This window comes from Haemorhous mexicanus, chromosome 2, assembly GCF_027477595.1.
Source record: "Haemorhous mexicanus isolate bHaeMex1 chromosome 2, bHaeMex1.pri, whole genome shotgun sequence".
In the NCBI taxonomy this organism is placed as follows: domain Eukaryota; kingdom Metazoa; phylum Chordata; class Aves; order Passeriformes; family Fringillidae; genus Haemorhous; species Haemorhous mexicanus.
The window spans coordinates 25,791,066-25,819,029 of record NC_082342.1 but is presented as its reverse complement, the minus strand read 5'-3'; the positions used below and the strand labels follow the sequence as shown (position 1 = coordinate 25,819,029).

The 27,964-nt window shown below is 40.1% G+C and overlaps 1 protein-coding gene across 1 annotated transcript; it reads left to right on the top strand.

Moving 5' to 3' along the window:
• Positions 1 to 405: 405 nt before the first annotated feature.
• On the top strand, positions 406 to 27,964 carry DPT (dermatopontin). Its single transcript, XM_059837955.1, has 4 exons — positions 406 to 747; positions 11,184 to 11,309; positions 20,860 to 20,967; positions 26,591 to 27,964. Exons 1-4 carry the CDS (start codon positions 449 to 451, stop codon positions 26,655 to 26,657), a joined length of 600 nt encoding a protein of 199 aa, XP_059693938.1. The 5' UTR covers positions 406 to 448; the 3' UTR covers positions 26,658 to 27,964.

Below are 27,964 nucleotides of genomic sequence, written 5' to 3'. Positions count from 1 at the left end.
GGCACTGGCAGACACACACATTTAGGAAAAAGAGGATGGCCACACACACACAGAGGTTCACATTTGATGGCAGCTTGAAATAGAACTTTAATTTCAAATCAAGTAGTTTTCAAATTTAACCGCTGTCTGGAGGATGAAAGTGGAATGTATGTGACAGTTGTACTATGACATGTAGCTTGCTGTGCACAGTAGCTCTGCAGTGAAGGATCACAGATGGTTTGCGGTGGCAGAAAGACCCTGCTCTTAGGGACTGCAGTCTTACTGTACTTGCAGAATTCCACCTTAAAAGTAATTGGACATCTCTGTAGCTCAGAGAAGGTTTGCTAAGCAATGACACACTGCACTTGGATCTGAAAACATAACATCTGGAAGCCAAATGTTAGAGGCCATATAAAAGGGCCAGCCCAACAAACCAGAGGGGCACTTCTAAGCCAGGAACATCTTCAGGATGGACATTTTCCTTCTCTGTGTGTTTCTGCCTCTGGTGACTGTGGCATGGGGCCAGTACAGTGACTATCACTATGGTCCCTATAATTATGGAGATAATGATGAATGGGTCAATGTGTACCGGCAAGGTTTCAACTTTCAGTGCCCGCATGGGCAGGTGATCGTCGCCGTCAGAAGTGTCTTCAGCAAGAAGGAAGGCTCTGACAGACTGTGGAACTATGCCTGTATGCCAGCATCCCAGAGCCTCGGTGAGCCAACAGAGTGCTGGTGGGAAGAGATCAACAGGGCAGGAACTGAATGGTAGGATAACCCTAGACATCCCTGGAGGGCACAGCCCTGATAACCCTTGTGGAATGTGGGTCCTAATACTGTGGTCAGAGCAATGCAAATGCATATGAATGCCATGATAACCAGCAGGTTTCACTGCCTTAAGACTCTTTAATCACAATGCATTGGAGCTGATTAGCATCACATTTGTCTTTGTAGCAGTTTCTTGCTGGAGGGTGTCAGTGTCCTGCCGTTGATCATTCACAACCTCAGCTGTGAAGTGGTTTGGTGTTGCTATTGTTTCAATGATGAGGAAAATGAGGCAAGCACCTATGGTGAGAAGAGCATAAAGTCCTTCTTGAAAAGTCACATTAAATCAGTGACTAAACTGGGAAACAAATTGCAAAACTCCTCACGCTCTGATCACTAGGAAAAAAAATCTCTGTATTGCACTGGCTCTTTGCTTTGTGTTTTTGTTGCTAAGCTTTTTGGCTTAAGCATAAACAAATGCTGTTTTCTAGTTGTGCTGTTATTACGGGAGCCAAAAATCCACACTAACTAGGAATGACGGTGGCATATATATCTGCATGGTGCTAGCAGAAGATCATGTTAATTTCCTAATACCATCAGTTTGCTTACCTAAATGTTACCTTTTCCATCAACCTTGGAAGCAAAGGTGATCACATTATGTGGAGACAATAATTTCTGGAAATATGTATAGCATTTAATATTTGGGCAGAATACCCAGTATTTAATTATTTTCTTTTTTTTTTTTTAAATGAAATGGGAAACAGAGTTTCCCAATAACTCTGGGATTGAAATATTCTTTGGACAGAATGAAATGCATGCAGGAATGAGTATTTTCAAATACTTGAAATGGTTTTGTCCCAGAAATTGCAATGTGATTTTTAAATTTTGTTATATGGGAATAGGATAGCAATGAAATGTGAAGTTTCTGCTTTTTAAATGATTCAAAATTTTGTTCTGAATTAATCATACTCTTTCATTTACCACATGGCGCATGCCTATGGCTGATGCAATTGCAAAGGGAAAAAACAATTGACCCTCTATTTAACTTTGGAATAAGAATTGAAAAAAGGGGGAGAGCTGCAAAACAGGCAGAAAGAACAGATTGTGATAATCCTGGACGACTTCTTCATTTTTAATATATTGATGCAATTTCTATGTATTGCAAAATAATTTTGAATTAGACATTTCTTTTTGTTCGAAATAAACTTATTTTTTTGCTTTCTAAAAATCTCTGGCAGCAATTGCTCAAGTTCACTTCTCACAAGCAGAATAGTGTATAAGTCTATACAGAACATTTTCTTCTGCTATGTATCCTTTCATCACTATGCTCTGTATGCTTAGCATGACTACATCCACAGTGTATTATCTGAATCTTGTTTCCATCACCTCTCTAAAAAATCTTTTCACTTTGTCCTCTTTGTTGCCTACTTTTTTCCTATAGCAAACCCTTTACTTTCCCCAAATGTATTTCTTTTTCAACACCTTTTTAATTGTTTATCTCAGTTTCTTTCCTTTTACTAGTTTTTGGAGTAATTTTAGTAATTCTTCACTAGCTCACTTTTTAAATTCAACATCCTTACATCTCTCTGCCTACTCTGCATAGATCAGAGATCAACCTTCCTTCCTTCCTTCCTTCCTTCCTTCCTTCCTTCCTTCCTTCCTTCCTTCCTTCCTTCCTTCCTTCCTTCCTTCCTTCCTTCCTTCCTTCCTTCCTTCCTTCCTTCCTTCCTTCCTTCCTTCCTTCCTTCCTTCCTTCCTTCCTTCCTTCCTTCCTCCCTCCCTTCCTTCCGCCACTTCCTTCCTTCCGCCACTTCCTTCCTTCCGCCACTTCCTTCCTTCCTTCCTTCCTTCCTTCCTTCCTTCCTTCCTTCCTTCCTTCCTTCCTTCCTTCCTTCCTTCCTTCCTTCCTTCCTTCCTTCCTTCCGCCACTTCCGCCACTTCCTTCCGCCACTTCCTTCCGCCACTTCCTTCCTTCCTTCCTCCACTACCTTCCTTCCTTCCTTCCTTCCTTTCGCCACTTCCTTGCTTCCTTCCTTCCTCATTTTGCAAAATTGAACTTGTTCTCCTAGTTACTTGGGCCATTTCCATAAATCCTAGCTAGCTGGTTGGTTTCTGCAGTTTTCAGGTTTCCACCCCCAGGGCCGAGCTAGCTGTATGGCAGTGCTTCGTGGAGGAAGGCTTGCATGCAAGCACATGCCTGGTTATGCCAACACTGCTGCTCAAGAGCCCACTGACTGGAGTGAAAGCGTAGGCCAGTGTAGCCTCAAATTCATCTGATGGCACAGATATATCCTGGGCAACCTTTGAGAATCCTGCCTTCTCTCTTGGCATTCTTACTTTTCATAGGTGCCCCTCTTCTCTCTCTCTTCCCCATCTACCTCTGTGCTATTTGGAGCCATGCCCAATTCTAAAGATTCACTTAATAATCGAGTGGGACCACAAATATGAGTCACCATCTGTACCAATGGGTCCTGTTTGGCCAGGTCTCTTCCCTGCTATCTCCCAAAAACCAATCTGTTGGTGAGCAATATGTCATTCTCTGCTGGACTTGCACTCTGCTGGACTTGCTAGTACATTTTCCCATCCTTGTAGGATGGACTAAAATATTCCTTCTTCAGCTCTGTTTCACAGAGTATTTTGTCTCACCTTGCACACCACATACAGTGATGCTCAATTGCTTGTACCACCAGTAGCTACAAGTCTGCCAAGTTTTTGCTAAAATTTTGCAGAATCAATTAGGTCTGAAAAGACTTGAAATAATTGAGTCCAACCTATGACCAAACACTACAATGTCAACTGAGTTGTCAGAACTCAGGACATCCCTTTGGGAGTCCGGAGTTGCCGGGACCCCTGCCAGGGGGCTCGGAGACCCTGGCACACAGCCCAGAATACCAGCGGGTTCGATTACGAACCATGGAGCAAATTGCCACCTTTACATGAAGAGATAAAAGCCACAGCAGTTTAAATAGTGTAATAATAATCACAGGGTGTAAATGTAGGTTTTGGGATTTTTAGTATAGAGGTTTTTGAGGACAAGATGGAGGGTTTTGGGCGTGTCTAGCCTTTCTTCTTCTTCTTCTCTACCTCCATCTTCACTGGTGATGTTGACACTTTTAGATTGGTTTAGAGTAGAAGCTCACTGTCTAACATAGGTGATAGCTATTGGAAAATAATTGTAAACATGTTATACGTAGTTTTTAATATATAAAGATAACACCACCCTGGGGGCAGGCAGAGTGCCTCTGTCTGTCCTGCTGAGCAGACCCTGGCTGGGCAGGAAGAAAATTTTATAGATAAGATACAATAAACAACCTTGAGACCGAAAAACTGAAGAGCTTCAACTCATCCTTTGAATGCACGGGCTGAAAGAGAGACTTTTAACACAAGTCGGGGTCGCAAACCCTGCTGCCATCCGACACTGAGTGTCACATCTGGTCTGTCCTTATACACTTCCAGGAATGGTGAACTCCACTATGTGTCCAAGCTGAGAGCTGCCAGCTTTTTCAGGAGTATGCTGTGGGACCCAGTGTCAAAGGCTGCTACTCTGCTGCAATTAAGGCTTTTTATTCTTTTCCCTACCTTCACTGAGCAATGAGAACAAGCTTGCTGAATCTTTTGTAAAATCCTTTTTCCTTAATAATAGGTAGCAGCTATGCTTTTCCCTCACCCACACACCTTCATCTATGCTTTTGCTTTCAGGCTGAACACGTCTCCATTCCTCCAGTTCTTCTCTGGAGGTTTTGTATTCCTACAGTCCTAAGAAAGCACTGATCATACCTGCAGCTCTTCTCTGAATTCCCTCTGATTTCTCAGCCAGAACCCTAGCCAGAAAATCTAGCCTGGCAGAAACACCAAAAAAAAAAAAAAAAAAAACCTTTGACATATTATGCTTATGGCATTTCAAATTTCAAATGGTGATTTTCAAATTACCATTTCTGACTGCTGCTCAGCTGCACAACAGAGACAAATTTAAGAGAGGTTTCTTTATAAAAGACAATAAAGAAAGTAAAAGCTTAGGAGAGAAAAAGAAGAGGGAATATAAAAGACAGAAGAAAGAGTCTCCAATTCATTATTTTCTTTGGCCTTCAGTATTTGGGACAAAATGACAGAAATGGATGGGGGGACCATAGGGATAGGAGAATTGGGAGCAAGAGGGAACCACTGGCAGATCTTTCTGGTAAGTTTACTTCCTTCACTAACACTAGGGATTATACAGTCTTAGATAATCAAACCATAAAACTTAGAATCTTTCATATATGAAAAAACCATCCAAGAGAAAGAGGACAATGACACAGATCCACATTAGGCATCTAATGCCTAATAATGCTCAGTTTATGACCTTTGCCTCCTTCCAGGGTCAATGGAGAAAACGGGTACTCTAAAAACTGCTCTGTGGGGAACCCCATCTCTTTCACAAGCAGACTCATGAAGACCAATCCCTTCTGACCACTACCCATAATTACCTAGAGGCATTTCAGAATATATCTAACTATGGTGCTTCACTGCATAAATGCATCCTTGAAGTTAATAATATATATTCATGCACTTCTGAAGAGATTATGTGCATTTGTGCTTTGCTGAAAGGACATAAGAAGCTTGTGAAACTGTTAGAAAACTCAAAGGGGAAATTGTGGCAATAGATTGGATCAGATGATCAGGAATGCCTTCTCAGCCTCATTAATCTGTGAATATTTTTAAAATTAAGATGTGTGCAAAGACTTTGTTGAATCTGTTTTGACACCTTATTTCTTCTGACTAAGGTTAATTATCTGCTAACCAAGATGATATTCAAAAGAGAGACAGCAACTGGGAGCAAGAATCAGTTTCTGGATAATTTGGGAATTCTCATGTCTGGAGTAGGGAAAAGTCTCCAGAGCATGCCCTGATTCTGCAGTCTTTTTACTGTAGAAGTCCTTGAGTCCTTCTACTCCTTCTAATTTTTATGCTGCAGCTTCTCAAAGAATCCTATCTTTTCAGGGAGCACAAATTTTATATTTTTATCTCAATTTGTACTGCAGAAATTTTGACCTTGTTTAAATATTTCACCACCTAAGGTCTGAATGATTGAGGCTGAGACTGTTCTTCACTGCTTTGTTGAATACTACAGAGTTGTCTCTACAGATCAGCTATTTTTTCTTGCTGAAAACTATCATACCAAAAGACAGGGTTCACACAAACAAAGGAACAAAAGCTTGCAAGTGAGGAACAAAAGCTTGCAAGTGAAGACAAGCAACACTTCCCTCCAGTAACATAAGTTTGGTTTACACTACATGATACAGATGAAACCATACCATATCCTCATGATACTCCTAGTTAGCTGTCAAGTAAAAAAGAAGAAGCATTTCCAGCCAAGAGCTATTTACTCCATGCTTATTGCCTCTTTTCCTTGTTTAGACATCTGAAAAAGTGTTTAAAAGGGACTTGGAAAACACAGATATATAGATTCTCCCTCCCCACTCCCATTCTCTCCCTTCTTTGCCCACAAACTAGGTGCAAAGACAGAGTACTAAGCAAAAGATCCTCCTGTTCAGGTTCTAGCAGCACACCTTGGTATATCATTAGGAGCTATTTTTGTTCCTAGTCTCTGACCAGTCCCAAATTTCAGATCTGAGCTGTATTACCCAAACCAAATAATCCAGCTGCTCTTTGAAAATGTTCCCATTCGTGCTATCTACACAAACAAGTTAATTTTCTTCAGAGCCCTAAGTTTATGTTAAAGGACTAATGCTACAAGTCCATTTAGCACAGGTACAATGGACTGAGTCCAGAGGGAGCATCTGAGAAGAGGAATGTTTCTGTAGAAAAGGAGGCCTCATCAGCTACTGTCTAGAAGAAATCACCAGGGTGAAAAGGGCCTTGCATTCCCTTGGTCAGGGAGAAAAAAGTAAGTCATAAATGTCCCCTGAATGAAAGAAAATATTGCTGAAGAGGTTACAGAGGTTACAGAGGTTGTCTTTGGCATGTGGAACAACAATATGTCTCAGCACCCTACAACAGATAGGGAACACTTGTTGAAGAATTGGCTTTTGGAGACTGACATGGCCTAATCAAACACATTAAAGTTATTCCCTCTGTCTGGGTGCCAGAGTTGCAACTCTGAGCCTGCCTTCAGCCTCTTATGTCTGCCCATTCACCTGTAACACACTGACCATTGAATTAGCTCTCATCACACAATTAATTCAATTACACTGAGGGAGGACACACCACAAAGATAACTCAGGAGAGCAGTATAGGGCCTCTCCTCCACAGGGAGGAGAATGGCACTCACATGATACCCTGTTATTAGGAACAATAACATCACCCTCAATGCAGCATGACCTAGTGCCTACTGAGCTGTGTGTCAGCCTCAGCATGGCTCTAGAGAGCTTCAGGGAGCAGAATCCCAGTCAGTGCAGCAGGAATTCAGTGCATTCTCTAACAGCACTATTTCCTGCAGCTTAATTTGGGCTTCCCTGAGCAGATTTGTAATGAACAGACTTCCTCTTTGGATTCTTATCCTCAGGATAACATGGTGCTGATGTAGCTGAGGAACAGGGGGCCTCAGAGGGAGGTTTCCTACACAGCACCACCATTAGGTGGGGCACAACACTATGAGGCTTTGCTTAGCAAAGAGCAAAATTAAGGTGCAGGCATAAGTTTGAAGCGTCACCAAAACTGATTCCATTGCTCAAAACAATTCTATTGCTGTAAGCAATGTTTGTATTCAGTCTGGCAGACACCTGTTGAGCCAACGAGGATTACGCTTGGCTGCTGAGGATGTTCGCAAATAATGTGGCACAATTTAGGAGGATCTATAGGGTGAAACGGGTCATGCACGGATCAAAATTCTCATATGCATTTTGGGTGGGTTTGTTTCCACCAGCTGTTGTTTTGTCTCACAGATGAAAGCTCACTAGTGAAGAACAAAAGCAGTTCTGACCTGAACTAAATCTGTAACATGGATGCATGCTTTGATTGCATGCCATGACAGAGCTCAGCTGTACAACACTCATTAACCAGTTCAGAAGAGTATTTGGCAGAGGAGAGGTTTTTCACAGGAATCACAGCAGGCCAGGAAAGTCTCAGATACCAAATCCCTGTTTCTACACCGAACTCCTTCCAGAATAAGGCTTTCTGTGGAAGACTGCTGACATTTCCCACACCTGTACCCAAGGGAAGAGCAACTTCCCCTCCAAGAGCACCTGATCTTCACCACCAATGTTCTCACTCCCCCACTACCAATCAGCTCGCCTTCTCCCAGCACCAGATCCAAAAGACAACTCTTCACACTTGGCAACCTGAACCAACTAGAAAAAGTAAACCTATACACTGCCTAGTTTAATCCCACACAGTCCCAGCCAATTTCTCACATTCTTCTGCATTTACCTTGTAAGAGGCATTTTCATCTCTTCTTAGCAATGCCAGGATTTCAGGAGTGAGGAGAACCCAGTCACATTAATTCTGAATACTGAACTACCCTTTGTAGTAAAAGTGCTGAAGAGTGAGTCTTGTGAAAAAAATATTGTTTTGACTTGGCTATAAATCCAAGTTCCTGAATCACTAGTTTTTATTCAGCCTACTTGCTTCAGGATTTGCTGTGACAAAAGTAATGAATTCAACAGAGAAGGAAAAAATTCTAATATATTAAGAGTTGTTTTCAGATTAATGCAGAGAGCGATTGACTGAAAAGGTGTGTGAGGAGGGTTGTTTGTTTCACTTAAGAATTAATTCCTGCTTGTAGGAGAGTGGCCAGCTGGGAAAAGGAAATAGAAGGGAATATTTTATTTGACTTCACAAATAAGCACTCCAAGTTCTGAGAGCATCTCTTCATTTTTGAAGGAGTGTCTGGATTTTACTTGAAAACTAGAAAGATTAAGGCAAATAATCTTACATTATCTCAAAGCTGAAGAATAGTACTTCAACATCACTATTTTTTTTTTTTTTTTTTTTTTTGCTAAACCAAATACTGAGCTTGAATAAAAGATTACAGGACCTTGTGCATGAGACAGAAGCAAAGAGAGAGAATTGAACATGACCTTTACTATGTATTTCAAATTTTACTTTGAATTACATCAAAACAAAACTGCAATTTAATTATAGAACATTACTTATGTCCAGGTACACTTACCACCTAAGAAACTAATTTTTAAGGCAACTGCAATTATATTTTTTAATCAAATTTATCATGAGAAGATAGAATCAGAATAAAAAATACCCACACCTTCCTAAAATCTGGTACTCAAATATGAGTACATGTAAACATATGAGTGTTATGCTAGCTAGGTTTGTTTCTCAATTCACTATAGAGAGAAGTGTCCATGAGTGACATCTCTTTCAAAATGAATCTTTCCATCACTACCAGACTATATAGAAAATAATGTCTCAATAATGTTGTAGGACAAAGGCAAAGAACACAGGACTTCCCAGACTGAATGTCAACAGGTGGGAAGAGAAAAGAAGGAAGAACCTCCCACAAATACAAGTGAGCAGGAATATCAGACACTGATCTGATCAGTGGGGATGGGAAGTTGCAGGGCAGTGTTGAGCTTCTGAGAGGAAATGCCAAGGAAATGGAGAAACAAAGTGCTCCCAACATTGCACCTTTGCAAAAGAGCTAGAAAATCTCCTAGGGGCATGAGGACTTGAGCAGTGCAAATGCAGATAGGAAGGGTGAGAGATGCAAGATGTAGCACAAATTTGTTGCTATTTTACACAGTTTAATGCTCATCTTGCAACACGTAGAACCAATCCCTATACTGCTGTGCATCAACCATTCTTCCATAAGGATAACACCAATCATCTGCAGCTATCCAATATGTTTACTCAGTCTTAGCCATATGTTCCTATGGCCTATGAGCCAAAAATCAGAACAACTTCCTATCAAAGCCTTGCTGAAATCCTGAGTGAAAGCCAGACTGCCATACCTGGTGTGATACCATGGCAACTCAGAGTCCCCATCATGACTGAACTCTGAAGGTCCTTGAAAGAGTCTCACAATGCACAACAAGTACTGTGGTCTCATCAGTGTGGAAGATACAGGGACACAAACAAATGTAAATACTCTTATCGGAACAACAGAACACAGGGGAAGAGACAGAGTAGAGACCCTTAGGTTCAAAAATGGATGCTGAAAACTCAGTAGGGAAATTCATCTTTGCACTGGTCAAAATTGATCAGTTTTTCAGCTTTTGCATACTTCAGCCTCACGCTGTCTTTGCAAGCACTAACACTGCTGTGCACAAGTGAACGACTTTTCAAACACCAGACTCTGCTAGATGATGTGTGTTCCCTTCTGAGAACTTCAGGTCTTTAGAATAAATTATGAGGTCATTGAATGAAACTAAGGGAGATTTTGGGTATTTGTTATACATGCAGCTACTTCTGAAAGTGTCTTTCAGATAGATCATTTTAATTGATTTTATGAAATCACAGAGAAAGTATGCTACAGGTTTTCTTTGATGAAAGGAAAAGAAAGAAAAGGAAAAGTGATTGAAGAAGCAACATTCCTGTAATTTTCAGGATAGGGAAACAGTGAGGCCGGAAGGGTGCTTGAGAGAATGAGCACCGGATAGCTGAACCAATGACCTGTCTGTTTTCATGACCTCCTTGTCTTTAGTTACCAAGAAGCAAGCTATTCAAACTGATTACCCCTTGAATTACTTTGGGTGTTAAGGTGTTGAAGGGTGTGCAGACAGAGGCATGCATGCTTTGAGACCATGTCTATTCTACCTGGAAGCAGTGATTCACATGTATGATAGAATTATCGAGCACACAGAAAGCATGAAGCAGCAGATTTTTCTTTTGAAAATCCAGTCATAAACTCTACGTGACACTTAAAATTATATAACATCTGAATCACAGTTATCCTTACGTGATTGCTATCAAATAATGATTTCATCATAAGCCTAAATGTTTTTAATAAAGAATCCCTTCTCCTAGAGACACATAATTGTGAAAGCAAGCAATTTAAAAAAGTTAATGAACTTCTTTTATAAAATAGCTTCTTAAGTTTTTGTTTTGTTTTGTTTTTTGTGGTAGAGAAGTAGTTGAAAATGTTAGTTCAATAAAGCCCAAATCCTCAAATACCAACAGTCATAGACAAAAATATTAATGAACTGTTTTGAAGTCAGTCTTATGATTTGTAAACAGTTGAGGATTATAACACCAGAACAATCTTCTTTCCTGGTGAGCATACTGGAATGATTAAATACTTTAGCCTAATTAAATAGTTTTAAGTGCAACATAAATGTTAAGGCATTGGTTAACTACTGCTGCTTTCTTATAGAAAATTGTTACTCTATACACAGCAAATGCAAACAGTGCTTCTCAGCACAAAGTCAAACCCTCAACTTGCATTCTATGTCAAAAATGCTAATGCTGTTTTGAGAAATGCTTGAAACTATCAAGGAGTCTAATACCATGTTTTCCTTGTGTGTTCTCCTCTTTACCTTCATTATTAGGTATCAAACCTGCTCAAATAATGGGCTGGTGGCTGGTTTCCAGAGTCAGTATTTTCCATCCGTGCTGGACCGTGAATGGCAATTTTACTGCTGTCGTTATAGCCGGAGGTGCCCATATTCCTGCTGGTGAGTTCAAGCAAACACCAAACCTGTGATCTTCTTTCTCCCAACAATCCCTATAAATGCCTTTGGCTGCTTGACTTGTCAGAAACGACATCTGAAAAAGAGTTAACTGTGTTTTATGGAGCTAAGCATGTTATTTCCAGTCTGCCACAGGATTCTTAAGGATCCAAGGCTAAGGGAAAGAATAAGAGTGCAGTTACACTGAACAGCACAACGCAGTAGCTGACCCTCAATGAACAGGTCTGGGGATCAGCATCAGCCTAGCTGTGCTGGAAACACAGAAGTCTCCAAAGAAGAGTGACATTTTTCTACTATAAATCCAGCACATTTACTGGAGTATGAGCATCTCTGTGCTACACTTCTGTGCAACAATGACTTACAAGATGGAACTTTTACCACTTACCTCAGAAAAAATATTAGTAGTGCATATGACTATGCTTTCTCTCTCAAAACTGTAGTCAAAATGAACTACTAATCATAAACCCAGAAGAAAAACGTGGTTTCAGCAGGGTATCACAAATAGTGCTGGCAACTTAATGGAGACTGAAAAAATGAGCTGTAAATCCCAAGCTTCCCAGTTTCTCTAAAATGCACCACCGGTGTGGTTTCTCTAAATTAAAACCAAAGACAGCAGCAGATTTTGTAGAGGCAGCTTGTATTTCTCTTGTCCATTCTGTTCAAGAGAAGTCATCATTTTATGCTTTGGGGTTACCTTCAGCTTAAATTTAGCTATTTTCAGTGATACAAAGAATAACCTGCCAACATTTAGAAAAGAAAAAAGAAAAAAAAACAAACAAACAAAAAAAAAACCACCCCTACTAGAGGGAGAAAAAGGTAGACCTGTGCTTGAACCCTTTTTTCCAGACCTCAGTTTTGAAGGAGGCTTCCCATTGAGATGCATACAATCTGTTTTTGTGCCTGTTGGTCTTACTTGGCTGGCTGGCTACTGGCCAAACACAATACCACTGCCTTGCTTTTCATCCTTCAGTCTCCTTCCAGCCAGGAAGAAAATAAATGAGTTTTTTATTATTATTTTTAATGCCTATAAATTACAGGAACTGTGTAACAAAGTCTTTGAACATTCTTCTGCCTCCATTCCAGCAGACTTTGCCTATGTATATTCCCTACCTGGCACTTTATTTACAAACCTACCCAGGCTCTTCCCTCTGAGGGAAACTCAATCAGACTTTTAAGCAGTTTTTCCATTCTCTTGTACTCCTCTAATATTGCATACATTTTCAGAGAGACGACAGAAATCTCTGACTTGTTTTTGTTATTGTTGACAGTTCTACTTCCCTCAGATGTTGTCCTGACAACTGGGAACAGCTTTGTCTCTGCTTTGCAAGCTTGCATTCAGATTAAGGCAAATTTTAATGTAAATGTTTGGGGTTACTGGAGTCTTTAGTTTTCATCTCAGCTGCATATGGACTCATATACTGCCCTTCTATTTCCAACAGTGACAAGACTCCATTTTTGTGCTTAGAAAGAAAGCCTTATGTAGTTCACCTGCAGTTCCATGCAGAAAAGGCAGCATTTAAAAGCAGGTGAAACGTTTTTCCCTCCAAGCAGGGTAGAAATCCTATGTATTCACCTTCTTCTGGGAGGGGGGAACCGTAAAACTGTGTCACCTAGCTTGTGAAAAGCTTCTGGTGCATAGTTTGTGATTATGGGTTCATTAAAAAAACATTCTGCCTCTATAGTTAGCAAGGTGTATGTATATAAGCTCTTTCCAGATACAGTTATCCAAATTAGGATGTTAGGGTCTGGATGGACAGACAACTAGCTGGGTTAAAATATAATGGTTTAGCAGGCTCAGAGGGCAGTGGTGAAAAGGTTATACCCTGCCTGGATGCCTGTCCTGCTTAATATCTCTATCAATGATCTTGAGGAGGCAACAGAGCACATACTGGCCAAGTTTGCATATGACACCAAACTGGGGGGTGCAGCTGACATGTTTGAGGGCAGGACTGCCAGTTCAGTAGGATGTAAAGAAAACTGCTTCTTCTATGAGGATAGATTGCCTATTGAGGCTCCTTGGAGGCTTTCAAGACTGAACCAAATTAAAGTTGACCAGCCTCTGACCCTGTGGTTGACCCTGTTTGGAGCAGAGGGCTGTTGCAGAGACTTTTTGAAGTCCTTTTCCACCACAGCTATTCTGGGGTGCCATACAGAAGGACTTTTTCACTGGAGGACTCACACCAAGGAGGACACACACACTCCAAAACAGCGGTGTTTTTTCTACCATCTGCTAGGAATGGTTTCTTTTCTGGTTTGTTCTCTTTCCCTGCCTAGACAGTGTAGTAGTACTCAGGGCAAGTACTGGTTGTTATGGTAACATATAGCCAACATGAACTTCACCAGTGTAGTGTGAAACCCCATACTTTGGACTCACTTTTACTCATGAAGTCACAGATGTGATTTGTCTGAGTTATTAAATTTCAGTGTACCAAACCAAACTTCCTGTCCCCTAAGCTCAGGAGATCTCATTCACAACATAACTTTCATTGGCATTTCCAAGTTATTGTCACAAGACTTTGTTCACATATCATGCTTCTGGTCTGTATCTTGCACCAGTTAACATGCACTTGACAGGAAGAATATGTTTTCCAAACAAACTGCAAATTAGTTCTGGGCTACCATGAGTAAGACCTCATATTGTATATGCATGTGAGACACAACAAAGATGTGCATGTATAGTGTATCATTACTTATTGCAGTTTCTGCCCCAAAAGATAATAGTATTTATTCTGTTCCAGGAACTCATTGTAAATAAAGTAACTGTGGAGAATTAGCAATCATCATGCTGCTGAATCCTATTTTTTGGCTGGAGAGGCTTATTTTCATGAAAAGGCATGAAATATATTATTTCATTAGTATATGACTATGTGGAAAAGTAATACCAGGAAAGTATGCAATGATGGTGGTACCTTGTGGATCATTCATTACACAGGAAAATCTATATTCAAAGAAAATCCACACTGCAGAATTTCTCACAGCCTTGACTTTTAATGCGCACTGTATCCTTAAGTATGAAACCAGATGCGGGCAGAAATGCATTTTTAAGAAAACTGACAATATTGTGGTGTGCCAAAACTGTTTCAAGGTAGCTCTCACCTCGAGTATTTGATTCCTTCCTCTTCCATTTGTCTCCATACAGGCCTCTCTGGTACATATAAAAGCAGTAAACCAGCTGATCCTTATATATGGTTTCTCTTGTCTCTTCTGCTTCAGGACTATCTTCCTCCTGAAGTGAGATGACCCTACAATGAATAAAGACAAGTTTTTCTTATGTTCATGAGCCATGCAACAGATTTGTTAGAATTTGCTGTTTTTTACACCTAGAATATCCCTGTGTTTTTTGAAAACTGCTAGTTTGCAAAATTATATTTGAAAATTATATTTGCTAGTTTTCAAATTTATATTTGTTGGAATATAAATTTATAACAGCATCATGCTGACTGAAACCAACGCTTTGCCTCCATTTTGCTTAATAAAATGACTGAAGTTAAATTCATGCAGAAGGACTTTATTTGTTAGCATTTATATTCTTACTCTTTGAACCCAGTACTTCTGTTTCACAGCTCATCCTCTCACCATTAATTCCCAGCTTTCTTCTGCAGTAAGCTCATAGTGAAAATAAATTTACTAATCTTTTCCAGTCTCATAGTTTTGCACTTGCTTTGTAATTTTTTTTACAAGTACTTAGTTTCCTTCTTCATCATGCCAAGACTTGTCATGGATTCTGGACATTTTTACAGTACTAAAAATAATTAACATTCCTCACAGGAGGCAGAAAAGCTCCCTTTACTTTACCTGGCTAGGGAATGCTACCACAGTAAAATAAACTAATTTGCACCATCAAGGAAGCAAATCTATCACAGATGCAGAGACAGTGTCACTAAGTGGTCCCATTAGAGTTCTGATTTTTCTCTTTGCCAGGAAATGAAAACTTGACTCCATACTCTGAAAAGCAAACATGTCACAGAGCAGCCCAAGGTCTGCAGACTGTTTATGACTGTTTCCCTTTTCGAAACAACAGCAGTTTAAATGCCAGAAAGTCTGTCATGAGCTGTGGCTGTTCTCTGTCATGGTGATACTGTCCAGGCAACAATTACATTTTCCAAGAGTTATGGGGTTTAAAGCACCTGTTTGTTTTCCTCACTTAACCTGCCACACAAGACATATTGAAAATTATGTGATCCTGTGCAGGTTTCTCAGAGATAACCAGTAGCAGGGGTACAAATCCAAGAGGTGAACTCAGAATAGATGTCATGGAAACATGCAGTTCTGGACAACCCAATTCCCCTCCCCTCTTTTCTCATTTTTTTAAAGGTATTTAACTGTTGGGGGAGGTTGATGATTTTTTTTTTTTTAACTGTTACCTATCAAATACAACCTTGCAGTTCAATCAGCAGGACCACCTTCCAGAAACATTTTAGGAGAAAGACATTTGATCTGACATTGGAAATCTGGCCAAGTTATTTTGGGCATATCTTTCTTAAGGAGCAGGCACAAGTTGCCTTGAGCTGTCAGCTGCTGCTCGTACCTGCATTGCACGAGCTCTGGTCCCACTGTGCCAGCCTCTGGCCTTGTGGCTCCTCAGCCCTGGAAGGGCTTTTGGCTTTCAGTGCAACACAGTGGGAACACAGCAGCAGTGATGTGTCTGTGTGAATCTATGGGCTCAGAGCCTGGAGCCTGAGCACAATCCCAAAACACATTATATGGCCACATAAGAGAACCTCTCATCTCTAGAGGAGCTCCAGAACACCTCTAGTTCCCTGGCAGCTTGGCAATCTGGGATCTATACTCAAAACAGTTGCTGGAATTTCTGTAGACAGCTTACTAAGACCTTCTTTGGCTTTTCAGCATAGGATGTATTTTTTAAAGCAGATGACCTCTGTCTTCCAGCTGGAGGAAGAGTTGAAATTGATTAAAGAGGCATGTAATTCTCATGTTCATTGAATGTAACTTGAAGGCTTGGGGCTCTTGAACAAAATTTCTCCTTTAGGAAAGACATACTCTTGAAGTACTTGGAAATAGCATCTAAAAGTAAGCCCGTAAAGTAAGGAGTGTCAGGAGACGCTCCTTGTCCTCAAATGTCAGAAAGTTAATGTTACAGCTGATGTCTTCCTCTTAAAATGAAACAGCTCTTTCTTTTGGCTGTGGCATTTTTAGAGGAAGAGTTCAACCACAAAGAGGGTACTGACGGTTAAGGAGAAACCATTCATCTTGTTAGCATTGTAGTTGCACAAGAAGTGAACAGAGTACATATTCCAAAAGCATGTACTTGTAACCAAAACCATGTACATGGTTCCAAAACCATGATTAGGGAATAAGTATATTCTACAACTGGAGCCAGAAACTGTTCTACCACTGACTATCTCTCATATTTTAAAAGACTAATTTCTTTTGTCTGCTTGGCATCTGAAAGCAAGGCATACACACTGTTCTCATTTATTTCTTTAATCAGCAGGCTGTACATATTAAGGCTACCAGTGTGACTAGATCTTCTTATTGGCAAATAATGGACTCATGGTAACTATTTCTGAAGTCAATTGTTAAAAGAGTGCTACAGATCAATGTAGATTAGTACAAAACATTCTTCTCAGTGCTAAATGAGTAATTCTGTGTTTTCTGTTAATCCCTACCATAGTAATTCTTCACCATGGAAAATAAACAACAGAGCTGTTTTCAGATTAAAATAAAAACAGCAACCCTGGTAAAGAGTTAATGCCTTTTTTGAGTACATATCCTACCCTGAGCAAGATTTATATGATTATAGTGAAATACATTAGAAAAATGTGTGGATGGTTGGACCAATGTAAACCACTGAAAAGATAAACCATTCCACATCAACCCTATTCTAGCTAAAAATGCCATTATGAAAATACCTTCTTCATTCACCTTTTCCCACTCACACACAGGCCAAACTATGTACACCCCTTATCACAAGATTTCCTTTCCCAGTCCTGAACACAGAATTACCTTTTTTCTCCTCTCTCAACAATGCCACTGGTGCTTCAAGTCTCTTGTGCCCAAACATCATACACCTGGTACTATCCAGAAGTAGATTTGAAAAGCTGAACCAGAGTTTTCTGTATTTTCTTGCAAACACATCATACAAACTGAAAAGACTACCACTTGTTAAAGGTCTCGCATTACTCTTTTCTCCCCTACAAGTCCTTCCCCAAACTTAACACCTGTGTATGTATCTGGGTTTGACAAACAATTCCACTAAATGCACCTTGCTGGCCCCTACCCCTCAGCATTACAAATTACTCAGTGCCTAGAGCCCACAATTGCTATAACACACATCTTCTCACAGCTGCTTTGCCAGCCTCTTTCCTAGGGCTCCCTGTCACCTATCCCCTCAGGCGCCACAGACACCCTGGCTTGGTCATATAATACCCTAAACAGCAGCAGCAGCTTTGGGCGCTTGGCAATTCCCAGGCTTCTCACTCCCCCCTAGCCCAATTCTGTTTTCTATGAGTTCAATGCCAGAAGTGCTTACAGGGCACTGTGAAGGTTGCTGTGGATGGCTGTTCGCACCTGAAAAGCCCATGTGCAGGCAGATCCTCACTAACTAAGGCAAAAAGTGTCTCACACTCGTTTTGTGACTCCTCTCAGGTACAAACCATGCATTGCCACACATGGCTCACAACCTATTTACCATGTTTGTAAATAAATTACATGTCTGTAGGAAAATGGTAGGCAGCTCACAAGTTGATATGCACTTTGTATTCATTACTGACTAAAATATTTAACATTTTCAGTTAAGTACTTGATAATAAGGGTAAAGACCAAGCTACAACAAAACCTGAGGGAACCACTGTCCTGCACCAGGCAGACCACTTTGGGAAGGCCCTCACTGGCTGTCTTAATTGACCTTTCTCCTCTCCATGATGAGAAAACCACATACTGACTATCCCTATGCATTAAACACAAGGGCATCTCTAAGTGCAGACACATTTTGAGTGAATTAATCTCAGGATTCCAAAAATGGAGATAATAGAAAAGGAATGGGACCCACCACAGAGCCCTGCTACATGGACGATCAATTGCATTGCCTTCTAAAGAACGCAGTGCAAGACAGACAACCTTGAAATACAGGGGCTTAGGGGAACAGTTTCAGAAATGTGTACAGCAATCATCAAAGAGAAATGAATTAGACAGACCACACAGACTCATGTGAACTTGAACACTGCTGTTATAGCACTATTTATAATTCTTCTCTCCAGAACAAAAGTAGCCTCTAGGCACCTGCCTATAAAGCAAGACACATTTCAGAGAAGCTCAAATCCCCAAATAATTTATTTTTGGTGACTGCATAGATTTGCTTTTTGAACATTTCTTAGTGGAGGAGCCATAAGAGGCTACATGGTAATGTGGAAAAGTTAATACAGAGAGAGGGGAAGATGACAGCAGTCAGAAAAAAAGAGAGGGAAGCTAAATGAAGACTCCCATTGCACTTCAGAATAACACTGCATGCCTCTGCAAAAGGTCTGCGAGACCACAACAATTCAGAAGTTTGTCATCAGATTTATTTTTTTCAATTAGAGGCCCATGAAAGAAGTTCAAAGAACTGACTATCAGCTCTGTTTCTGAGTAGAGAAAAAACCAGCTTTTTAACCTTGTGTGGTGCAGTCTCATCTGCCCAGCACATACTGTTAGTCAAGATTACAGAAGATTTGCCTTGCTGAGTGCCAAACAGATGTTTTGAAACACATTTGGTAGAACACATAGAAACACATGTCTTAGTGGTTTCTCATTATCATAGCTAAACAAAGTGTCAAAACCTGGAGTTGATGGGAGAATGCAAAATTAAATGCTGGTCCATAGCTTGTCTTAATTTTTAAAATCTTCTATGACCTTGGATTTTCTGAAGATGCACTATCAGACACTCAGGCTTCAAATTAGTAAACTAAATATGGTTTACTCTCCTCTGGCTGCGTGGGCAGTGTTCATGGTTTCTTCTCTTTCTCCTAGTCTGCATGACCTGTGAAATACTGATGTTATTTCTTACCAATGGCAGAGCACCACAAGGGCTTTGCACATCTGTGTGTCCTTGGTCAGAACTCAGAGAACAGACACTGTGACCAGGCCTGACTGTCTGCTTTCCAAACACACTCTGGGATGTGTGTCCTTGTACTGTAAGTCAGAATCTGTGTGATGATTTTCATGGCCAAAGGAAAGGAAGCATGAGAACAAGATATATTCAAAGAAGTTGACTGATTAGACTTGAGGCTCTTATATGGTCATGCTTGAGTTTCATAAGCGGACACATTTTTCACTTGTCAAGGAAAAATTATTTGTTAGGAATGATGTTTTAACTGAATGATCTTTCCCATTCAAAAGCTGAGTATGACCTGGAAAGCAACCTAATAGCCCAGAGAACCTCAGTTTTCAGGTAAACTTTCAGCTTCTGAGTTCTCCAACAGTTATAGGTTTTGGTTCCAAATACACCCAAAGCACTGCACAAAAGCTCAAACCCATCCCAAAAAATATATCCCTAGTGAGTAAAATATTTAAGCTTGTGCTTAGACTCTGCTGATTTAACAAAACATAAACATTCATGAGTGCTGGCTGGAATGTGCTTCAGTCACCTTCAAGCATCATTCAAGTACTGCTGTTGGGCTGGATTAAGTCAGGAAAAGGTTGCCAGGACTTCTGTAATGTGTTTTAACCGTGTAAGTCTCAACAGGAGCTGGGCTATTTATTTCCAGGTTCAGCATCTCCCTCATGGGAGACCTGATGCTTCTCTTTGCTGTTTCATAGTGAGGCTGACAAGTCCAGTAGGAACACTCATGTAAAATGGTGTAATACAAGGAGTGCCAGGCTTCCATTCAGACTTCAAATATAATGTTGACAGAAAGTACTGGTCAAGCTTCCACCCCCTTCCTGAATCTGCTCATTATCTGTAAAATGAATTAGTATTACATGCCTATTTCCCAGAGAAGCAGCAACTATAATTTGGTTAATAATTGAAGAAGCACTTTGAGGTCCTCAGATCAAATACTTTGCAAAAATACTGTCCAGGCCCATATTTTTACATTCTAAATTGGGCAGAGAGAGGAAAGAACAAAGAGTAATGGATTAATTGTTACATTCACTTAATACAATTCATACATGAATAAAGGCTTAGAGTCATTTTACTTGGCAACATTTACTGCAGCCTATAGCTGCAAACCAAAGAGTTTCCGAAGAGGAAAATTTGCTGGAGCAAATCCCTGCAATGAAGACCATAAGTAGTAGACGAGTTTTATCTTCTTGTTCAGATTGCTTTTATCCCAGAGCTGCAGATGTATATACAAATATTCCAATACTGCAGTTTCCTTTTAACTGTTCTAAAGTTGCTGAAATTTTATTCAAACAGCTACCTGAATTAGTTGCACAGAGGAGAAAGGCAGTCTCATAAAACTGTATCTTGTGGTGCTGTTAAGAAACAAGAACTTTCAAAGAGGCAGGAGAAATCTACTAATTGAGTTGTCGTCATTCAACTGGACTCTTCTATAAGATGGCAAATTATATTATCTTCTTTTTCTTTAATGTAAAGGTTAACAACAGAATATCCAGGACACTATGGAGAAGACATGGACATGATGATGTACACTTACGACTATTACATCCGTGGGGCAACTACAACCTTCTCTGCTGTGCACAGGTTTGCTTTTCACCTGTTTCATTAGAAACTTTAAAGTGCCTGTCTTTTCTATTTCCCCCCAACAGAGCATGGCTACACATCATCTGCTGTGGTACTCAGCAAAGCACTAGGAATTCTGAGGACCAAATTCACAGTACATGTGATTCATTGTCCAGAGTGGTGCATCAGGAGCAGAGCATGCTAATGGGGATTATTTGCCATGTCCATCTGAGCAGTGAAAAATACAGCAGTGGTAGGTTGGGCTGAATCTGACCTTCACTAAATGCAACAGATCTTCTGTATGCTTTCTCACCTACCTCTAGTTGGAGCATATTTCATTGAGCTCAGTAAAAACAACCTGTGCCTTTAGGGAATGAGGGACCAATTTTGGTCCCCTTTTTTTGCAGAGAAGCAGGGAATCTGCCAGTATGCAAAGTTAATACCGTACAAACTGCAATGTGAATGCTTTAAACTGCCCAATCTATTTCAACACAATTCTAACAGATTCAAGCCACTCCAGGAATTCAGGCAGTGCCATGCACCTTGATCCCTTTCCAGAAAATGAGTTAACTACATTTTATTGATAAGTCCTTGTCATTTCTTGGCATTTGCTAGTCCTCTTGGGAGAGGCCCTATGGCTAGTGAAGTTGTAGTCATGCAAATGGATTCACAATTTTTCCATTCAGTTAAAAAGGAACATTTCTCCCCTTTTAATATGCACAATTGCAAAGTTTTTATCTTTGGATTTAACATAAATCCCACACTGTTGTCTGCCTAGGGCTTCAGAGTTCCTAACAGAGCAGGTTTAAGAAGAGTATAAGCAGTCACTGAAACCTGATTGTGGGAGAGAGATCTTGATTCTTTTACGCTGCCCTCTAAAAAATCAATAGTGAGCTATTTCTTTGCTGATGTCTTTTGTTAGGCACCTCAGCTCAGTATATTAAAGCATTTGTTATCAAGCAAAACACAGACAGCAAGGTAAAGTGTGCTGCACTGCTCTGCCAAGATGGGCTACATGAGAAGTGGGAGAGAAAAGAGAAGTGGGAGTTTAAAGACATCAATATTTCAAGTTGTCTCTAATAACACTCAAAGCAGACAAAGTGCTTTTGTCACGGTAATGTTCTCAGCTTGCCAAAATTCACCATAGGGATCCCTCAACCTAAAATAAGGAGGCTTTTGCAGAATGACAACATGTTGTAAGACTGCTGCAGGTCCATAACTATAATTTCCAGGCTAAAATACATTATCCTGTTTATTACCAAATGGAAGCCATGTCTGCAAATTCTTCCTACAAGTGGAAGAATTATTTTCAAAGATACTTGACTCAAGGGTATCTATTTATCGCTTTAGATAAAGAAATTACAAGACATAAGGGACAGCCCTGTTCTGGGCTTTTTATCTTAAATATTTCCCAGTCCTATCCTTAATCCTTGTTCCTCATGGTTGTGGCAGAGAGTAGGGGAAATAATGCAGACAGTGCATTCCCCTACAGGTGGAATCCAGACTCCATCGCATGTGGACCAGGGTAAAGTCTGGAACCACAAGGACAGGCCTGGAAAGCAAAGCAGCCAAGGTAGCCTATGCCTCTGAGCAGATTGCTGTCCCTGGCTGCCGAAGGCAGCCTTCAGAACAGGTGGCAGTAGGGACACTGGAGCAAAGGCAGTGTCATGGGAATGTACATTGGGAGTACAGGTCCTCACAGGACCACAGTGCCTGGAAGAGGAAGAAGCCACCAGCACACATTTGTCCTATCCCTGCTCTGGCAGAGAGACACCTGCAGTCATACACCTGCAACAATAACACGTTGAAACTACAGAGAAAATATTTTATGAATTGCAAACTAGAAAAGTTTTCTGCACCAATGAACTTTCTGGTCCTCAACTTTTAGAACAACCAGAAATTATTTGTGTTGCCAAGAGAATGAAGTGAAAAAAAATCTTGCTATACCAGTTCAGAATTCAGATTTAGGCTGTAACACTCCTCCTGAGCAGGCTGAATCATAAAAGTCAGCAAATTTGTCATCCTTAATGATTCTTTGCAGATCATGAGGCAGAATAGGAGCAGGAAAAGGTTTTCTGAGTCTCAGCGTGCCTGAGGCATGCACATTTCCACTTGTTTTTGTGAACATTTTTTAATTCCTCTTTTCAAGCACATTAAACTTGTGTCCCTACTATTTAGTTCACATGGACAATGTTCTTGAGCTAACAAGAGGCAAGAAAAAGCCTCTGAAGGTATTTCAGTTAAAACTTCCCAATCACTTCAAAAAGGTAGGTATTTTTAGACTTTTTCAATAAACTTGCAGAAATCATATCTTCCCTTCCTACTCCCTAAGACATTGCATCAGTGAGGCCACTGTTGATACAAGGATATTTGAGACAGCATGTGAGGCTTGTGGCAAAGGACATAGAAAGTTTAGAATGATGCTATCCCTACCAACACTTGTGTAATCAGTGTCTGTGAGTTTTCATGCCTGTGTAACAGGAATGAATGAAAGAGTTATTGTTGTAGTTATTATCAAAACTTTTAACTGCTTGTTTGGGAAGCACAGGCTTCAGAACTGGTTACTATTTACTTTTTCCAGTCTCATTTAAATGGGTCAAAAGGAGAAAAAAAACTGTCTATAAAGAAAGACAAAAGCAGCCGAAAAGAATTAGAAAAGGCCTGAAGTATCTGCAGGAGCACATTCAGGAGTGTGGTGATAACACTCATGCAGACATGATGACCTTAGGACATCAATAAGGGAACATTTGCAGGGAAAGGTAGTATTTGTATCAGACAGACTGATACAGTCAAATTTCTGTAGAAGGAGAAGGGACATCTGATGGGCTATCTGAAGCAGGCTGTAAACAACTGAAACTGCCCACATACATGTGCACATTGCAAACCCTTGGCAAAATAGCTTCCAAAATTAAACCCACAAACCAAACAACATAAAACCTTCAGCCTGAGCTCTGAAACATGCCAAGTGATGATGGTATGACTTTCTGATGGAGCATTGTTAGGTGGCTGTGATCTGGTTGGAACAGTCTCCTGGTCCAGAGAACACCACTGGAACACTCACAACCCAACCTGCAGCAAGTACCTTGGAAAGGGAGGAGGAAATTTCCAGGTGTTCTTGCAAAGAGCCACAGCTTGTCATTTGCTATGTAGTATAAAAATAGCACACGCAGACTGTCATAAGCTTGTTTCTTTTACAAAACTGCCCTCTGCTCCATTTGTTTGGGTCATCTGGATAGCCAGTTACTTCTTAACTGCTCCGACATCATCACTGAAAATAAATTGGCAGCCAGATACCCCAACAGTAAAGTATGTTTGAAATGCCCAGACAAGCTAGACATCCACCCAGCTCAGCTGAATTAAATTATAGGGTATTAAAGGTCCCTAATATGTTTCATATGACCCATGAAAGAGGTTTTTGTCAAACTCAATATGAATAGGAATTCACAGAATTTTTTAACTGAATTGGAAACAGATTATTCAACAATATTTGGAGATGAAAGTAATTTCTCTATGCATCAAAAAAATCAAATCTGACAAGACATAACAGCTGGAAAGCAAAAGAGACAGTTCAATATTGATTCCCAAAGCCAAGGAAAATGCATTAATTTAGCAACTGGGAGGGGATGACACCTACAAACTCGTATTAAGATCTGCAAAGGCAAGTTCAGATCCATTCTAGTGTACACCTCAGAAGGCAATTCCTGATGGCATCTGCATCCCCATTGGTAAACTTGTAAGAGTTCTACAAATTGAAACAGGCTGATAACTGCTGAATTAAGCACACAACAGCAATAGTACAAAGTAATTGCCTGCATCCTGAGAAGTTGGGCATACATGCTTGAGTTCAAACACAAGTAACAGGGGAAAATAAGGTAATATGCCATAAATGCATCAGCCATGTACATATATGCTAGCATCAGCAAATCCAAGCTGAAATGACAGCTTCAGAAATAATTCTGTTCCAGTATTATAAAGCATGTTATTAATTCAAGTGACTAAAATACATTTCTTTTAGAGAGCGTGACTTTTAATTTCACAATGTCCTATTTTAGAAAACCTACTTGATCTAAGAGTTTGAGCTAAAAGTCTCTCTGACAATGGGTGCTATCTTAGCAGACCTTAACTTTGACCGTTATAATTCTGTTTTCTACAAAGAGATCCTCTTTATTTTTTATCTCTCTTGGTAACTTAGTGACCAAAAGAGTAATAACTGTCCTTGAAAAGCATGCACATAGACCAAATAAGCAATACTTAAAATAAACCTAAAAATGAATCTTGCATTTCATTAACCTTTGGTAAAAGTTTTACAAGAAAATTACAATTTAAAACATCTAGGAAAGATCTAAAGAAAACCAAAGCCAAACTATATAACTGTTACATCATACTTGCTGATGAGCATGACACAGACCCAGTTCCAAATGACACTGAGGATAAACTTGTAGCTTGGCAGAACAGTAAATTTCCAATTAAAAAAACTCAGTTAACAAAAGCTGCAATGAGGCATTTTATACCTATAGGGTAGGTACAAAATGTATACCTACAGTGCTTAAAAGTCAAATTAGTCTTATTCCAGGACAGAGTCACCCAGTCAGTGACACCATTTAAGCACAGTTAATACCAAAATCTGGGCTCAGGCGGTCTCAGCACATTCCCAAGAGGCAGCAGTCTGGCACCAGTTTGGTGCAGGCGTCTTTAAATGCAAGCTCCTATTAAATCACCCACTACCAGCATTACCCATCCTATGCCTCAACTTTAGGACATCACTATTAACAGAATTCAAGCTTTCAGAAACCTCAGGGAGGACTAGCCATTATCAATACAGATGACAACTGCCATCTGCATGGGCTGTAGTTTGGATCTAAATTCAAGTTAGCCAGTATCAAGCAGCCTAAATTCAACATTCCCTTCACAGCAGGACAGTATTTGATCCTCTGATCTCCTGCCTATCTGTCAAAGGAAAATTTAATGCACAATAAGCTACAGAGGAAATTAAATTTGTAGCCTGCTGCATCTATTGGACACTAAATTGCTGCACTCCACTGTTGAATCCCATTGCTCCAGTCAGGCTTCCTACTAACAGTTGTTAGGCTTCCTATCGCTCTCTTGAGAGAGAATACCAATCACTTCTCACCAAACTGAGAAGAGCATAAACTCTCCTTACATTCATAATTGTTAGTCTTCCTCATATGTGATCTGATGGAGGATAGGAAATCAATATTTGCTGCATGGATAACTCCCCTCTTTGACATAGCTTACAAATCACCCAAGTACTTTTCACCTTTTACACATTACTGAACAATATATGACATGACAATAACTTTTGACAGAATTATCCTTTTCCTCTTGGTCACTGATTAAAAGTCAATTCAGGAGTGATCACCATCAGGATTCATTGTCTTCAGAGACCTACTTATTCAGAAAGCTGATTTTCTTATCTTGTAAAGGAGTGTAAGGGAATTGTAACTATCACACATATTTAATGTTCTTTTGGCTCTCGAAAACACAGAGCACTCAGATGAAAGTCAGTTAATGGCAGACAGATGTTTTTCTTGCCATAATACATGGTATAAAGTTACTCTTACTTGTATAGCATCTTCTGCAGTTCTGGCTCACTAACACCTCTTCTTGTCTCTCTTTCATGCAGGGATCGTCAGTGGAAATTTATTGTCTGCAGGATGACAGACTATGACTGCCCATTTCAAAATGTTTAAAAAGATTGAGTGTGCTCCATTTGGAAATCTTGGGGACAGACAGGGTGGGATAAAATTAGTGATTACAGAGAAGATGGATTAGGCTCACAAAAATGTACCAAGACTTGTCACCTGTCTGCTGAAGTCAAAATTCTTTCCCTCTGGAGCTAATACGTAAATTGCCAACCCACATGCTTGCAACAGTGAATTCAGAGGATTCTTTCAAGCTGCACTGACAGTTGTATCCCCCAATTAAATTTACTTATGACATAGACATTTATGATACACAAATCTATGGCATATACAGTTACCTTTCTTATATATACATGTAGCCATTCTAAACACGTACAACTTCCTTTCATGTAGCAGCTCTATAGAAATGGCTTCCCAGTGCCATAACCCCTCTGAATGAGGTGGAAACATACTATACGCTTCCCAACATGCACTAGACTTTCCTGTCTTCTACTTTGTACTTGGAACCAATCCAGTGACCCCAACCAGCTTCTCAGATCTGAAAGTGTGCAGAAAACATTATTGGGAGTTGTATGATGGGCTGCACCTGGCATTACCTGTTACAGCCCTTAGCATAACTCCATTGCAACAAAGGTCTACCCACACAGGAGAATTCCAGGTATTTACAACAGGAAGACATCTGTATCTGATAAAAATGAGAGTAGATCCATCAATAAAAACAGAAGACTAACCCAGCTTTACTGAGAGTCTCTTTTATATTGTCTTAAAAATCTCTGACAACAAAACTAATCAAGAACTCTGGTCTGGGCAAACCCAGGAGTAGGTCAGGCCATTCATGCTCAGTAAATAAGGATATGACATTCTTCAGGAGTCTGAATTTCAGGTGGATTTGGTTTCCACTGTAGGTGCCTGTACAACATCCATCTTCCCTTGGTAATACAATCTTGGCTTAGAATGACTAATAAAGTTAGTGACTTAGGTGACCTTAGTTCCTCCAGTTTGCAGATCCTACTGTCTATAAAGTATAAACTGACCATGTTTCAACACTGCACAACACTTGTGCAGCTGCAGTCCAACATGAAAGAATATTGATCTGTTTCAGAAAGATCTGAGGCAGGATTTTCACTCTTGAACAAGTCAGAATTTAAGGCTCAGTTTCTTAGTTGATGAATTCAATGGTGAACTTAGCAATGGCTTTGGTGCTGCTGGCTCAAGGGCCATGGTGACTCCTTGTGCTAATTTAAGGCTGCAAAGCTTCATAGGAAACAGTGGTATCTGCCAAAGAGTTTCCATATTCCAAGCATTTTTAGCATGTTTAGACGCATATCCTCTTGTCCAATAAAGGAATGATAGGA